The sequence below is a fragment of the Solanum tuberosum genome, unplaced genomic scaffold (assembly GCF_000226075.1).
Source record: "Solanum tuberosum cultivar DM 1-3 516 R44 unplaced genomic scaffold, SolTub_3.0 scf00285, whole genome shotgun sequence".
In the NCBI taxonomy this organism is placed as follows: Eukaryota; Viridiplantae; Streptophyta; class Magnoliopsida; order Solanales; family Solanaceae; genus Solanum; species Solanum tuberosum.
In genome coordinates this window covers 311,923-327,748 of record NW_006239208.1, presented here as the reverse complement: position 1 = coordinate 327,748, position 15,826 = coordinate 311,923, and the positions used below count along the sequence as shown (strand labels likewise).

Genomic DNA, 15,826 nt, shown 5'->3' with positions numbered 1-15,826 from the left:
TCTATCTTCGTTATTCAACTAAGCCAAACAATAAGTATCATTAAAAACATTTTTCTTCTATTCAAGAATCACCTTTTGATAATGTCTCTCAAATATTTCCAAAAACAGCACCACGTTGAAAAAAATTAAATGGTTATCTTGTTGTTGTGTATGTTACTGATTTTGTCTCGATTAGTGTTTATACTTTTAGAGTTCATAATTCAGGCTTCTTGCTCCAGGAAATGAATTGTTGTTTGAAATGAGGCTAAGTCCTTGAAAATTTATATTCAACTGTTGAAGATTAATATGTGATGTGATAACATGTGCAATTTTCTCTCTGTTTAGACAATTTTCGTTGTCTGGAATAAAAATTAGAACAAGTGTTTAGAACAAAAATCTTCCTTTACCTATCTAACGACGTATAAATAAACTTTTGTTCTTAGTTAATTGGGAATTAAAAACTCGAATATCTTGCACATATATAAAGAATGAAAGAACAATAGTATGTAAAATTAACAAATTCTAAGAAATTCCACAACATCAAAAAAAATGAAAGAATATTATTATACTATAGATTAAAAAATAACTATACTAAAACAATAAACTATGTGGTAATCCTAATCAGTAGTACTCTAGACGACTTCCTTTGCAGGTGATTGTTCATCCATGTAATTCTTCCAGTACCAATGCTCTGTCCACACTCGGGACATCTCTTCAATCGGTATATTCTTTGTTTCCGGCACGTAAAAGTAGACAAAGAGAGTCATTATGAACACAAAGGCTGCAAAGAAGATGAACAACCCAAACTTCATCCAGCACAACACCTTCAAGAAAACTTGTGCCACCGCAAACGTGAATAACATGTTCATGGAGACAGTGACGCTTTGTGCTGCAGATCGAACTTCCAGTGGAGAAATCTCACTGGGAATTAACCATCCCAATGGACCCCATGAGAATGCAAAGGCAGCCACGAATACGCATATGCACAGAACCACTAATATTGCGTAGCTTTGTGGCAAAACAGTGGCGACCACACCTGTAGTTCCGAATTTCCACCCAATAAGACCTGCAACTAATGCTTGGAATACACACATTAGGACGCCACCCGTTAAGAGAAGCACCTTCCTTCCATACCTGTCTGTACAATAGACTGAAATAAAAGTTGCACCCACATTGACAGCCCCGGTGATGACAGCGGACATGAGGGAAGCGTTGGCCTTAAAGCCTAGCGTTTGAAAAAGCACGGGAGCATAGAACATGACCACGTTAATCCCTGTTAGCTGCTGGAATGTCGGAATCAGAGTTGATAAAATCAACTGGGGTTTGTACTTTCTGACTCTGAGAAGGACTTTCCATGGGTGTTGTACTTTGTTAGATGCTTCACTCGCCTCCACAAGGTCCTTCAATTCAGCATCGACGTTGTCAACTCCCCTGATCTTTTTCAAGAGTTGTTCTGCCTCCTCTGATTTTCCCCTTTGGATCAGCGAACTGGGAGTATCATCGAGAAAGAAAGACGAAATCAAAATGACTAGTGCTGGCACGGCTGCACCTCCTAAGCTGACCCTCCATCCCCAACCAGCAGAGATCTTGTTAGTAAGGAAATTGACGATATTAGCTATCAAGATCCCGACGGTGATGGCCAATTGGAACAGAACATTGAAGGTACCCCTGTACTTGTAGGGAGCAATCTCAGACAAATAAATAGGTACTGACTGATTAGCAAATCCGACTCCAACCCCAAGAAGGATACGACCCAAGATGAGCATGCTAATATGGACTGCAGCAGCATTGAGAACGGCACCAAACAAGAAGAAGAGACCTCCAAGGAACATGGTCACTTTTCTGCCGTGTTTCTTACTAACGAAAGAAGCGACAAAGGAGGCGATGAGAGCAGCCACATAGAGAGAAGAAGTGAAAAGGGTAAGCAACTGGCTGTCAAACTTGCAATACTGATTGGTGGAGGTGTCGAGAGCCTCTTTACGATAAACAGAAGGGAAGAAGAGTTTGAGAAAAGGATCCATAGAAGTAACTCCCCCTGAAATTCCAATGTCGTAACCAAAGATCAACCCTCCCATTGCAGCCATAATACAAGTAAGGGCCACGTAACGTGTCAACTTCCCTGGGTACTCACAACCCCCTTCATCAGCACCCATAAAGTTCCCACCAGCCATGATCAATTATATCAATAGAAAGATGTATTATGTATTATGTTTATGTTTAGTTAATAAATTGTGAGGGTATATATAGATGTCAAAAACTATTTCGAAAAGAATTTGGATTACTTACCCTACAATTCTAAATTGTGTAGGATTAGGCAGTATATTGCACTTTTAATAACCCTTTTACTATCAAATTTGGACAACTTATGTTGTGACGGTTTATATATTTATATGTAAATAAAACATATTCTAAATAGGAAAACTAGAGATGTAATTATTAGTACTATTACTACTTCGCAACGGTTTTCTTTTTCCTTCTAATATTAGGTGAAGTTTGGATTGATGTTTCAATATGTATTTGACCATAGTTTTTAAAAATATATCCCACTTCAAAAAAAAAAAAAAACATAAAACATGATGATTTATATCTATGAGTTTTAAAACCTATAAAAATAATAATCATACGTTTAACATAAAATTTTTATTTTTAAATAAACTAGATAATACATTATTCAAAAATCATAACAAATTAAACCAAGCAAAATCAATCCGAAGAAAATTCATTCAATAAGAAAAACGTTAGTAGAGATTTTAGTAAATTACATTCAAATTTTGTCTTCACACTGGATTTGACAGTTGATAGAGCAATTTTCGCTATTTTTCTTCCTCACAAAAATATTTGCTATTATTGCATACTCAAAAATACATAGTGATGTTTTGAGTATTTTGATATATAATTCGCTTGAAAGATTCATGTTTACGATACGCTGATTTTTCTTTTTTAAAAAAAGGAAGAAAGTTTACACAATCGTACAAGTAATATAAGAGGTTAGTTCAATTATAGATTCCACAGTGACTTGTCAAATTGATCGTCTACTTTGAATTTTTACTTTACTATTCAGTGGGTAACAAAAAAAATTTGTTCTATTATGCTACATTACTATAATTAACATGAAATGTAATAACAAGCCATAGTGTTTATTTTCTTTTTGCGAAATTTTTATGAGAGAGAGTTCTAGGGCCATGATATTGTAACAATCTGATTGTTATCAAATCAGATGCTTAATTATTTTTCTGCGTTATTAGTTGCATGTTGATAATACTATGTTGAGAGTTTTGTCAATAACTTTAAGCCTATCTGACTATTTCTAACGCTTATATTCCTATGATGATGATTGTTGATCGATAGTAAAGTGCATGATTTTTTTTGGTTTTTCACTCGGTGTCTGGAGCCCACATTGAAGCTTCGACTAAATCTGGATCGCGCACTGCAGGGCCCATTCGGGGGTGACGCTCCCAACAAGATTTTCTTCATACCCAGGGCTCAAACCCAAGACCTCTAGTTAAGGGTGAAGCACTCCGATCCCACTAATGCAAGTGCATGTGATATGTCATATGTATCAAATAAACAAGGCTAACGGGTATAGTCCTATCCACGTTAGTGAATCTTTCCCCTTCTCCTATAAGGTTCAAACCAATGCCTTACTTTTTCTTATTACCAACGCAAATTGTTAGTACTACTGCTTAGCAATGGATGTTTTTTATTAAAAAAAGAAGAAGTTTTAGGTGCAGATGAATTGTTTGTAATATGTGTTTGATCATAATTTTTAAAAATATATTTCACTTACTATTTTACACGTGATTAAGAAATCATTGATAAATGTACAATTTTATTACATTGTCTGTTGTTTATATTAATTGACCTCTTGAAAAAAAAAATGAATCTTTAAAATTTGTTTAAATTTACAAAGATCATATTAATAGTAGGACTAGAATGGAAAAAATAATAATTAATTTTATCCTTAATAAGTGATCAAATAATGTGAAACAAATATTTTAAATAAAATGTCTATCTAATATGGAACGAAAGGAATAATTGTTAGCACAAAATTTAAATTGCTATCAAAAAGTCAAGTGGTATTCCATCCGTCCACTTTTATTTGTCATGTTGTGCTTCTTGAAAGTCAATTTGACTAATTTTCAAAGTTAAATTAGATTATATTAATTTGATATTTTAAACAAAAAAATTAGTTATTCAAAAATTATACGAAAAATGCTATAAACTACAATTTTTTGCATAACAATATGATAAAAAAATACATCATAAAATATTAATCAAATTTTTTATATTTTAACTTTAAAAAAAAGAAATTATGACAGTAAAAAATAGACCTATATAATATAACTTTATAATTATTAGCACCAATTTTAAAGAACTATCGAAAAGTCAAACGGTGTTTATATTATTAGCACAAAATTTAAGGAGCTACCAAAAACGGTGCATATAATCCCAAAATGCTCGAAATTCTATTTCTATCCATCAGTAGCCCATGCTTTGACTCTTTTTTTTTTTTTTAAAAGTTTTATCATACTATCTAAAAATACTTGTTTATTATATACTTTACACACTTTTAAAAAAAATTATAAATAAAATGAATTTATTATATCACCCTTTGAATATAATAAATATAATGTCTTATAAAATGTAATAGGAAATAATTATAATTAATGATATGAATAAATTATAAACTAAGTATAAAATTATTCATTAATTTTATAAAATGAATAAATTTTGTTAAGCATCTTAATAGTATAATGAATAACTATTATAGAACGAAAGGAGTAATATTTTTGCTTCTGTTATTTTTTCTTTCGAATTGTTTTGAGTCAAGGGAAAAATAGATCTGTGTGCATATTTTTTCTTTCGAATTGTTTTCTCTTAATACACACTCTCTCTGTTTTAATTTGTTTGACTTTTTTTATTAAAAAAATTGTTTAAGAAAGTACATCGTTCACTTCTTTTCTTTTGCAACTCTTGGACGATATTTCAATATCACAAAATAAAAGATAATTTTAATATATTCTACATATTTTTATTGTAAGATCATAAGATTTAAATACAAAAGGAAATGTGTTCGTCCTTTACAAAAAAAAGCATATATTTAACAAAAATCACAATTCGTTAAGAAATTAATCCAATAAATATAATTTACAATTTATCAAGCTATTTTTATTTAATATAACTATTTCTTGAAAATCAAATATTACTCAAACGATAGAGTATAATATAGCTAGAAAACTATTACTTTTGTAGGAAATAAATCAAGAAATAGAATTCCTTACTAGTTTAGGATTTATTTTTTATGGTAATTTAATTATAGGAATTCTTAATAATTTAGAATTGGTTATTTATGGTATTTTGTTAATTGTGTTGAATTAGGATTTATTAGTTAGAGAAATTCCTAATTCTAGTTTAATTTGGTTTGTTAGTATTATAAATAGGGTGACTTATTACATATTTTTAGTATAGAGAGATACAAGAGTTATTGAGTTATTACATAAAGCCTCCTACCTCTTCTTTGTAAACCATTGTAACGTTATTGTTTGATCTTTCAGTTGCATATATTATTAATCAGGTAATTTTATTTCCTTCAATTTTTATATTGATTTTTTTATTTTTAGTATGCGCACGTGCGGCCCCACCTCAAACGATACCTTTAAGTACCGGTTCATAATTGGGGCCCACAATCTCTTTCATATATAACCCTTACTCCAATATTTTTCACTCATCGTTTGCGCTTAGCGGCGATCTTCTCTTCTCTTTTTTTTTTTTTGTTATTCACTCAATTCTCAATTCAATTTTTCTATATTTATTTTAGGCACATTCATCTGCTTGTTCGATCGGAGATAATAATCCGTATTTATATGGCGGCGGTTCCTCAATTACCGGCTACAGTACAAACTCAGGCGGCTGTTACAGCGGCGACGACTGTTGGAGTAACGCCACCACCGTCTCCGCATGTGGTGGGAGGAATGGGTGGTGGTGGTGTTGGTGTTGGTCAATATTCGCTGTACGTCGGGGATCTGGATACGACGGTAGATGAAGGACAATTGTATGAAGTTTTTAATCAGGTTGCACCAGTGTTGTCTGTTAGGGTTTGCAGAGATCAACGGCGAGCGTCCCTTGGTTACGCTTACGTGAACTTCACTTCTACCCAAGATGGTATAACAACTTTTCTCTTTCTCTATTTTATTTATACACATTGAATTGTTTATTTGCATGTGCCGTTATTTTCATTATTCGAACGTTTTGGCTGGTCGTTTGGTAGGATGTATTAGAACAAATAATTTATGTATTAGTCATGATATTATTTTATCCTTTTTACTTGATATGATCTTCAGCATATGTATAACTAGTATTAATACATGTAACAACCATGCTAGGGTTTATTTATGTTTGGTATGGTGTGTAAGAATAGTGCTGAATATAGTGTATTAGTAAGATTGATATTAGTTTTTCTTGTATTATTTCTTATGCAGTGTTGGTTTGGTGTATAAAAATAATATGTATTAAATAATTTCTAAAAAGAATATTTGTTTATACAGTGGAAAAGATTTTGATAGACAAATATGTATTTATTCATGTTAATGCATGTATTAATACCATGAATTCTCATGTATTAGTTATACATAGGCTAAAAAAGTGTACCAAATTAAGTAATACACAAAGTTAAGGTATGCATTATTTTTTTGTAAAGCTAAATAAAGTGTATTAGTAATGCTTGCATTAATTATGCATAGGTTATTTTTTATGCATTGTTTGGTTTAGTGTATTAAAAATTTGAGATATAAATTATAAGACTATAGGGAATATGTGTTTGGCTACCTTCCAAACGGAAATTGAATTAAATTGGTCAATTTGTTCCTTCATTAGTTTATCCAACACTGTTTAAGATTACTTAGAGTTCACAAAAAAAATGTACATTGACTTTTAATAGCAATCCAATTTGGGATGTGTAAAGGCTAATAATACTTTATAGTACTACTTAATACTTTATGGGTGTTGATGAGTTTTTGTTTTTGTAATTTGTTTGTTGCAGCTACTACTGCAAGGGAGTTGTTGAATTTTACTCAAGTGAATGGAAAACCTATGAGGATAATGTTTTCTCATAGAGATCCTAGTTTGAGGAAGAGTGGGTATGCTAACGTGTTCATTAAGAACCTGGACTCGTCGATAGATAACAAGGCTTTGCAGGACACTTTTGGTGCCTTTGGAACAGTTCTTTCCTGCAAGGTAGCTGTTGATAGTAGTGGTCAATCAAAAGGCTATGGTTTTGTACAGTTTGATCAGGATGAAGCTGCACAGAAAGCAATCAATCGACTAAATGGTATGTTAATAAATGATAAGCAAGTGTATGTTGGCTACTTCATTCGTGGTCAAGAAAGGAGAGGAACTGTTTGTGATAAATTCACAAATGTTTATGTGAAAAACCTACCAGAATCCACTAGTGATGAAGATCTGAAGAAACTTTTTGAGAAGTACGGCACAATCACCAGTGCTCTAGTTATGACAGACTCTAGTGGGAAATCCAGGGGTTTTGGGTTCGTGAATTTTGAGACATGGAATGCTGCAGCCTCTGCAGTTGTAGAACTGAATGGTAGTTCTTTGAATGAAAAGGTTCTGTATGTTGGCAAGGCACAGAAGAAATCAGAGCGGGAAGCAGATCTTAGAGTCAAATTTGAACAAGAACGAGCTAGTCGATTTGAGAAATTAAAAGGTGCTAACTTGTATTTGAAAAATCTGGATGACAGTGTGAATGATGAAAATCTGAAAGAATTATTCGTAGAGTACGGAACCATAACATCCTGCAAGGTATGCGCCTGATTTGTTGATTTTTTAAGTGCATATCATCTGTGGAAAAGTTTGTTTTAGTGTTTCATATCAATTTGAAATTATTATTAGGTGATGCGCGATGCAAAAGGGAGTAGCAAGGGTTCTGGATTTGTTGCCTTCTCCACCCCAGAGGAAGCTACACGAGCAGTAAGTTGTCCAAATTATCTAATATACCTTGTGTTACTTGCTTTTAAAGAGACAATTATATGTATGTATAAATTGTTTTTATTATTGTTTCAGTTGAATGAGATGAACGGCAAGTTGATAGGAAGGAAACCATTATTTGTCGCTGTTGCCCAGCGCAAGGATGAAAGAAGAGTGTGGCTACAGGTATCATATACTAGATTTTTTCTACTAAGATTCAATTTTTAGTTGCTTCAATGTATTGGATTCTAGTTAGAGTTCACTCGAGAGTCTGCTCTAAGCACACACATCTTTCTTAAATTCACCAATAATACATTGTATTATGGATGTTCATTGCATAATTTGATGTTTATTTGTTAGCAGACACATTTTGCTAGGATGCGACCAACTGGGCTAATGACTCCTCCTCCTGGAGGTATGCCTGGGTATCACACTGGGGCACCTCGACTTGCACCTCCGCAGGTCTACTTTAGTCAAGGTGTAGCAACTCAAGCTGCTGGATTTGGCTTCCAGCAACAATTCATGCCCGGACTTCGTCCAGGTGTTGGTCCGAATTTCTTCTTGCCCTATCAGTTTCAGCATCATCAAGGACAACACGGACGTATTGGTGGAAGGAGAGGAGGATATCCTCAACAGCAGCATCAGGTGCATATTCTTTCATTTTATTAAGTTCATACATCATTTTAATATAGGACGTATTCACACTGTCTTTTTGTAAAATGAATTATAATTTTCCAAAACTGTGTGTGATAGGTCATAAGATTAAAAGATAATAACTAAATTGTACAATCTTCAGTCAAAATACACGTTTCAGATACAGTTATTGATCCAATGAACAAAGTTGAGTTGTTAAAGCTTTATTAATCTATGCAGTGGAGCTCTGGTCAATTCAATCCGAATGGACGAAATGGCATGCATCCTAGCATCCCTCAAGGTATGATGGGATCAATTATGCGAGCACCATTTGATGCTTCTTCTGCTATGACAACTCCTCCCTTAGACATCCAACGCTCTAACCCAGTGCCACCGTCAACACTTGCTTCTTCTTTGGCCTTTGCTTCTCCAGAAGATCAGCACGCGGTATGTCCTTGATTTTAGTTTCACTTATTTTCTCCCTGCTGATTTTATACGTCAAACTTGAACTACCTGTTCCTTGTTTCCCAATGCTTAACTCTGGTAAGGTGTTGCAGATGCTTGGAGAGCAGTTATTTCCACTAGTGGAACACATTGAACGTGATCATGCTGGTAAAGTTACTGGAATGTTGCTTGAGATGGATCAGACTGAGGTGCTTCATCTCATTGAGTCCCCTGATGCTCTTAAGGAGAAAGTCTCCGAGGCTATGGATGTTCTTCGCGTGGAGCCAGATAGTGTTGGTGATAAATTTGGATCGCTCACTCTGAATGAATGAAGCAAATATGTCCCTAAATTGGCCCGTATTTTGGAAGGGGTGATGGTGGTGACTTAGGGAGTCTGGTTTTCTTATGGTATTTAATGACATTCTTTGTAGGCTTAAGATTTTAGCAAAGAGTGCTTCTTCTAGGAGTTTACTTTGCTCTTGCTTACGTTTTTTAATTTTATTTTTTGTTACTTTCTAGACTTGTTTGCAATTTATGGATTGTTTTGTTCGACTACAATTCTATTTTTTAGCACTCGAATTTGTAACATTTAGCATATTTTAGCATGCCTTAACCCTTTAGCACCTGAATTTGTAACATCTAGCATATTTTAACATGGCCTAAATTTGTAACATTTAGCATATTGTAACATGCCTTGACCCTTTAGTACCTAGCATATTTTAACATGGCCTAACCCATTCATGGGTCTAGAGTGTCAAAACAATATGAAAAATTGATCGAACCGTCCCAATTTAATTATATCATTTTTTAATAAGATCGTGGATTTTTATTTAAATGTATATCGTAGCAAACAATTGAGATGATCTTTTTAATTTATAAAAGCAAACCGAAAAATTCCCAAACATGTATGCAAATATATTAAATTTTATATAAATATATTTTCTAACATTTTTCAAATATAAATATAACCTAGGTTCTAGATCTCTTGTGACGATTCTCCTTTAATTAGTCTTTAATTAATCAGGTTTTACTATAATATAAGTCATCAAACACTACGGCAAAACCTATGCAAACACTCCTATTAAAAGTTTAAGATCAAACATTACAATAAAAAGGTTTTACACTCTTAGCTTTTTGGTGAAAAATTGAAGTGCTTTTTCAACAACACACCTAGGAAAAAAATATTTTAATTGTTAAATAATGAAGTTATATGAGGGATGACTGCGAAAAATAATAATTCATCATTGTTAGATAATGAAGTTATATGATGGGTGATACACTCACGAGTGATGTGTAAAATGTCCAATTAAATGATGATATTTGCCACTTGTGCCCAAAATCATTGTTAAATAATGATTTTTTTGAAAAACAAAAAGTAGCCAATAAATCGATGACACATTTTTGCCCATATAATTACAAAAAAATAAATTAACCAATTAAAAAAATTATTTTGCAGCCGAGTTCATCAGGCATAAAGTTTTTTCAACTTGTACATAAAAGTTCTGATATTTATAATATCCGTAAAAATCTTAAATCTTTAAATTGAAATTCTTACAAAAAAAATATATTCAATCTGGGTCTATTCAAATAGCTTAGAAGAAGTAACCCACCAAATCACTTCTCACAGAACAATAATTTTTCTTACCCCTAACCCATCGATGGCCCCCTAAAGTTGGCACGATGTTTCACTTAGACACCTTAGCTAGACAATGTTCATTTTAGACACCTGATGTAGAGTTCCGCTATGTCATTTTGACACTTTTTTTAATATCAGCAAAAATATATAAGGTGTGTGTTACACTCGCAAATGACGTGTAAAGTAACTAATTAAATGATGACATTTGTCATTTGTATCAAAAGTAATTATTAAATAATTATTTTTGAAATTAATGACACATAATATTTTTATCCAAATAATTAAAAAATAATTTAAAAAAAACAAATAAAAGGACCCACCCCAATCGTCTTCTCCACCCAACCTCCAAATAACCCCCAAATCCCCGCCTCGAAAATACCCTACTATGCGCACCATTTGAAAATTTTATTTTCAAAAATAAAAACCTCCCCAATCCTTTTGCAGAAACTACCCCATCCCACATCTGCACGCCATTACTACCGTCTATCTCAAACAAATTTTTAGCTTAGTTTAAAGAAATTAATATTAAATTCTTCCAAGAAAAATTTCGTAAATGGATTTATTTTTAAATTTTAAGAACATTTTTCGTCATTTTTGTCAAAACCTGGTCTATAATGGATGAAATTTAACTTGGATAAAATGGTGGCTAAAAATGGGAAAAGGAAGAAGAAAAAATAATTAAAAATTAACTAAAAAGTTATTTCACGCGCTGGTCAATGAGTGCATCACACTCATTATGCCATATAAGCAAAAAGTGTCAAAATGACATAGCGTAACTCTACTTCAAGTGTCTAAAATGAACATTGTCTAGTTAAGGTGTCTAAGTGAAACATCATGCCAACTTTAGGAGGTCACCGATAGGTTAGGCCTTTTTATTATAGAAGAATAAAGCTAAGTCATGAATTCAGATTCTTCTTAATCAATAACAAAGCAGTAAAACTGAATTGAAATCATTAAAATTAACTGAAAAAAATAAGAAGGCATGAAAAATCAAATCCACTTCCATATGACAATATTAAATTCCTCCAAAAAAGAATTTCATCATTATTGCAATATTTAAATCTTGAAATACGTTTTTTCTTAAATTTTAAAACATTCGCCATGGATGGAGTTAAGCTTGGAAAATGGGGAAGAAGAAAAATAATTAAAAAATGACTAAATAAGCTTTTCACTCGCAATAAACGAGTATATCACACTCTCTATGATGTACATAAAAAGTGTCAAAATAACACAACAAAACCTTACATGAGGTGTCTAAATTGAACCAAGTCTAGTTAAGATGTCTAAGTGAAAGTTGGTGTCAACTTTAGGGGTCACCGATGGATTAGGCCTTTTAACATTTATGCAGTCTAATGTGCCAAGGACATGACAAAGGTCCTTTGATCCTGAACATCATCTGTTGTAAGAGGTGTGTTATGTCTGGCCCTTCTTTAGCAGGGCTAATTGACATTGTGACTGTATTTTACTTTGAAGCCTTTCAGGCATTTCCTCTTCTCCTTTTCATGTCGAGAACTTGCTGTATTGGGCGGCTTCATAGTCATAGTTCAAGCTTATACACGTCTTACAGTCCACTGCGTTAAGACAGTGCTATAAAAAAGATACAACACTAAATCAAACAAACTACTCCCTTGTTGTCACCCATAATACACTCCTTGGAAGTAAGTCTAGAGAAAATCGGGGTGGATTTCTTCGTCATCTAGTCTTTGATCCTTCAATGAGGTCTCAAAGGTATTGCCACTCCATTTGTTGACATCAGATGTGGATCCTCTCCCACTCGCAAACTGCGAGTGACAATCATCTTCATCTTCAGTTATGTACTCGGTCCATTTGGAGGCTTTGTTGGCTGTGTTTGGATGACTTCTCTGTTCTGACTTGCTATAACCAAGATTTCCTTCACAATTGTCATGGTCATATCGGATGATATCTTCATTTAATTCAGACGTGAATCCTCTCCCACTAGCAAACTGCGAGAGACAATCATCTTCATCTTCAGTTATGTACTCGGTCCATTTGGAGACTTTGTTGGCCGTCTTTGGCTGACTTCTCTGTACTGACTGTCTATAACCAAGATCTCCTTCATTTCTATAATTGTCATTGTCATATAGGTTGATACCTTCATTCAGTTTGCAAACACTGTCTGTTGCTGGCTGAACAGACATGTCTAGTGGCGCTGTTCTATTATCTCCCCACTTGGAGATCACCGATGCCATTGTTGCCTGATGTTTGCTTGGCTCAACATCTGCAAGTCAAAGTTCCAATATTGAGCTCCTCGCTCTACCTCTCTTTTTTCAATAGTACATAGAAATGGTAGGCACTGGGAGTGAATGAACTACTCAGGGAGAAAGGGGCTACCTCTTTACGGTTTTTTAACACAAAACAAACTTACTGAAATTCCAAAATGCAGTTTCCCAACAGGAAAATTGGATAAAAACAGTGAAGGTCTTTGTAAGATGTAACTATGATCGTCTTCATTCTCAAAATACCAACTCAACAAAGTGCTTTTACACCTGCCAATTGCTATATGCACTCAAAGCTCTTCATACCTTACTCAGTATGTTCTACAATCATCTGACAGGTACTGGGAAACTACTCGGTAAATATCCAACTCATCTGATTCCAAAATCACTCATCGTATTTATGGTTAGGCACTAAAATAAGGTGCCATAGGGGGATCCAGGACAGGTTTCTACGAGTTCAATTGAACTAATTGCTTTTGGCTCGAATTATGCATAAGTATATACAATCACACTCGTTTCAGGAATCCACTAATTCTAGATTCTGAATTACTCTATGTAAGAGGCCATCGAGTTTACCTGTGTTTTGTGCATTCCGGTAACCTTGAGATATGCTTTGTTTTCTGGCATTCCGCTTTGAGAAAACTGGTTTGAAATTACCTGCAACAGCAGAGTAGTTGTTCAACCTAGGCCTTCTGAATAACTCTTTGGGTAACTCCGTCACAATCTTCGGCTCCATAACATCTCCTGCATTTCCAGATCGAACAATTCAAAACCTAAAATATCAATCCAAATAAAACTTCATCAGACTCTTAAATCATCAGAACTATAAGAAATTTAAGTTACCTGAAATTTCATCATTTTCAATTGCATCTTCTTCTGGATCGAGGTACTCTGTCCAATCCTTTCTCTTCAAACTTCCATGACTTTGATTCTGCTCTTCAATATCTAGGGTTTCAATTTCTTCTCTGTCTATCACAGGCAATTGATCCGTAAATTGGCGAGACATATTGAAACTCTGAACAAATAGGCGAATTTCCTTAGCCTTATACCCCTGGGCGAACACTTTCCGAACAGACTGTTTCTGATTACAAACCACGCAGGTCCATTTGTTGAAACTCTTCTTCTGCTGCTTTACCTGAAAAACCTCGATTTCTCGTTACTGCATCATTATCTATGTACACACAGAGAAAGATAGATAGATACCTGCATGGTGGAGCATTCACAACACTGAACGGCGATGAATACCGTCGGCATCCTTCCGTCGCCGGATATTGTTTTCCGTCAATAGAGTGATATAATACCGAACTGGCGGGGAAATGAGACTTCAAAATTTGGGTTTATAACTTGGCCCGCCCAAAATATGGGCTCAAATGTATATTTGATTATTATTTGAAAACTCGAGATATATTCTCTCCGTTTCAATTTTTTTAAATTTGAGTTTGACTTACATTATGTAGAATATAGGAAAAATATATTATAATTTTGTAATCTTAAACGTGTCATGTGTAAAATTATAATTAAAGAGTTATTAAGAAGGAGTGAGACATTCTTTTTCAAACGAACTAAAAAAGAAAGTAAGACATACAAATTGAAACAAAGAAAACGTCAATTTTATTTACGTAAGCAGTGCAATATTGGCTAAACTTTGAGGCGAGTAAATCTAATTACTAAAATTTTGGGATGTCTTGTGGAGGAATTGTGATTTTATTTGCTGTCTTTGCATAAGTATACATAAGAAAATATTAAGCTGAAAAAGGTTATAATGAACTTGTACCAAATTAATATAATAATTTTTCTTTGAAGAATTACATGGTCATTAGACTTTCTTTATTATCTTAAACATGAATTTGTGCTTGGATATTATGACACAAAAAAAAATCTGAAAAATATGTATGATTTTCATTAAAGTGGTGGTCATATTGCCACATTATCCTTTGTTGTGACCTCTGTGAACTTTTAGTTATTCAACACATAATATACTAATAAAAAAGGAGAAAATTGAAATGTCAAATAAGCATCCAACAAATTCATAGATAAGTATTAAAAGCACCCTCGAATTTGGCGCGAATTATTGGTTTCATCTTCAAATTATTGGCAGACCTAATAACACTCATATACTTGACGAACTAAGCTTAAAGACACCCCTCTCTTTCCATACACAAAAATGTGTCATTCACACGCTACACGTGAATTTTTTTTAACTGATGTGGCTTATATATATAATTTAAGAAATAAAAATAGAGGGATTTTGTTATTTCTTTAATTAAAAGAATTTTTAAAAAAAAAGGGGTTTTGTCTCCGATCTCTTCCCAACCAAAAAATTTCAGCATGTCTCACCTCCTTTCCGACCAAAAGCTTTCTCCAATCTCACAACATAACCCTTTGATTTCCATGTTTGAAAACGTTGATTAAAGTATTGGTAAATAAAGTCCTTGACTTAGGATTAGTTTCATATTTTAATATCTAGCAGTCTCAAACTTTCGGTTATTCTACAATGTGTTAGTGTTGTTTCTGAGCAAGATACAATCTATCTACTCATGTGCATAGTTTATTTGGTTTGTTACCATGTTTTAAAGTGATTTTCAATCATTTATTTTTTGTATCAAATCTTAACGATTAAACAAATAATTGAATCGATAACAATCAATAACTGATAAGTCAATATCTTAATTGTTCTTAACGGTTTAGCTTGTGTACAAACCAATAACCAATAAATCAAATCGATAAACTTCAAAATCGAACCGACCGATACCCAACCTATATGCGAAAAATAGCTTTTGCATCAAATTTTGAATCACAAAGTTATAAAAAAAAAATGCTAAACAAAAGTGAAAGTACATTAACCTATATCGCTCGTAGCACTCCTATATATACATATATATACACTACTTATACAATATCGATACATTATATATATATA

The 15,826-nt window shown here is 33.4% G+C and overlaps 3 protein-coding genes across 3 annotated transcripts; 1 reads left to right on the top strand and 2 right to left on the bottom strand.

The window, feature by feature from the left end:
• Positions 1 to 594: 594 nt before the first annotated feature.
• LOC102579032 (sugar carrier protein C-like) lies at positions 595 to 2,150 on the bottom strand. The gene has a single exon (XM_006358963.1). It carries the CDS (start codon positions 2,148 to 2,150, stop codon positions 612 to 614), a length of 1,539 nt encoding a protein of 512 aa, XP_006359025.1. The 3' UTR covers positions 595 to 611.
• A 3,676-nt stretch (positions 2,151 to 5,826) lies between these two features.
• On the top strand, positions 5,827 to 9,498 carry LOC102578697 (polyadenylate-binding protein 3). Its single transcript, XM_006358962.2, has 7 exons — positions 5,827 to 6,141; positions 7,019 to 7,791; positions 7,882 to 7,959; positions 8,053 to 8,142; positions 8,320 to 8,601; positions 8,830 to 9,036; positions 9,147 to 9,498. Exons 1-7 carry the CDS (start codon positions 5,844 to 5,846, stop codon positions 9,363 to 9,365), a joined length of 1,947 nt encoding a protein of 648 aa, XP_006359024.1. The 5' UTR covers positions 5,827 to 5,843; the 3' UTR covers positions 9,366 to 9,498.
• A 2,651-nt stretch (positions 9,499 to 12,149) lies between these two features.
• Positions 12,150 to 14,234, bottom strand: LOC102578362 (UPF0544 protein C5orf45 homolog). Its single transcript, XM_006358961.2, has 4 exons — positions 14,110 to 14,234; positions 13,750 to 14,041; positions 13,483 to 13,650; positions 12,150 to 12,908 (listed from the first exon to the last, which is right to left on the bottom strand). Exons 1-4 carry the CDS (start codon positions 14,158 to 14,160, stop codon positions 12,334 to 12,336), a joined length of 1,086 nt encoding a protein of 361 aa, XP_006359023.1. The 5' UTR covers positions 14,161 to 14,234; the 3' UTR covers positions 12,150 to 12,333.
• Positions 14,235 to 15,826: the final 1,592 nt, after the last annotated feature.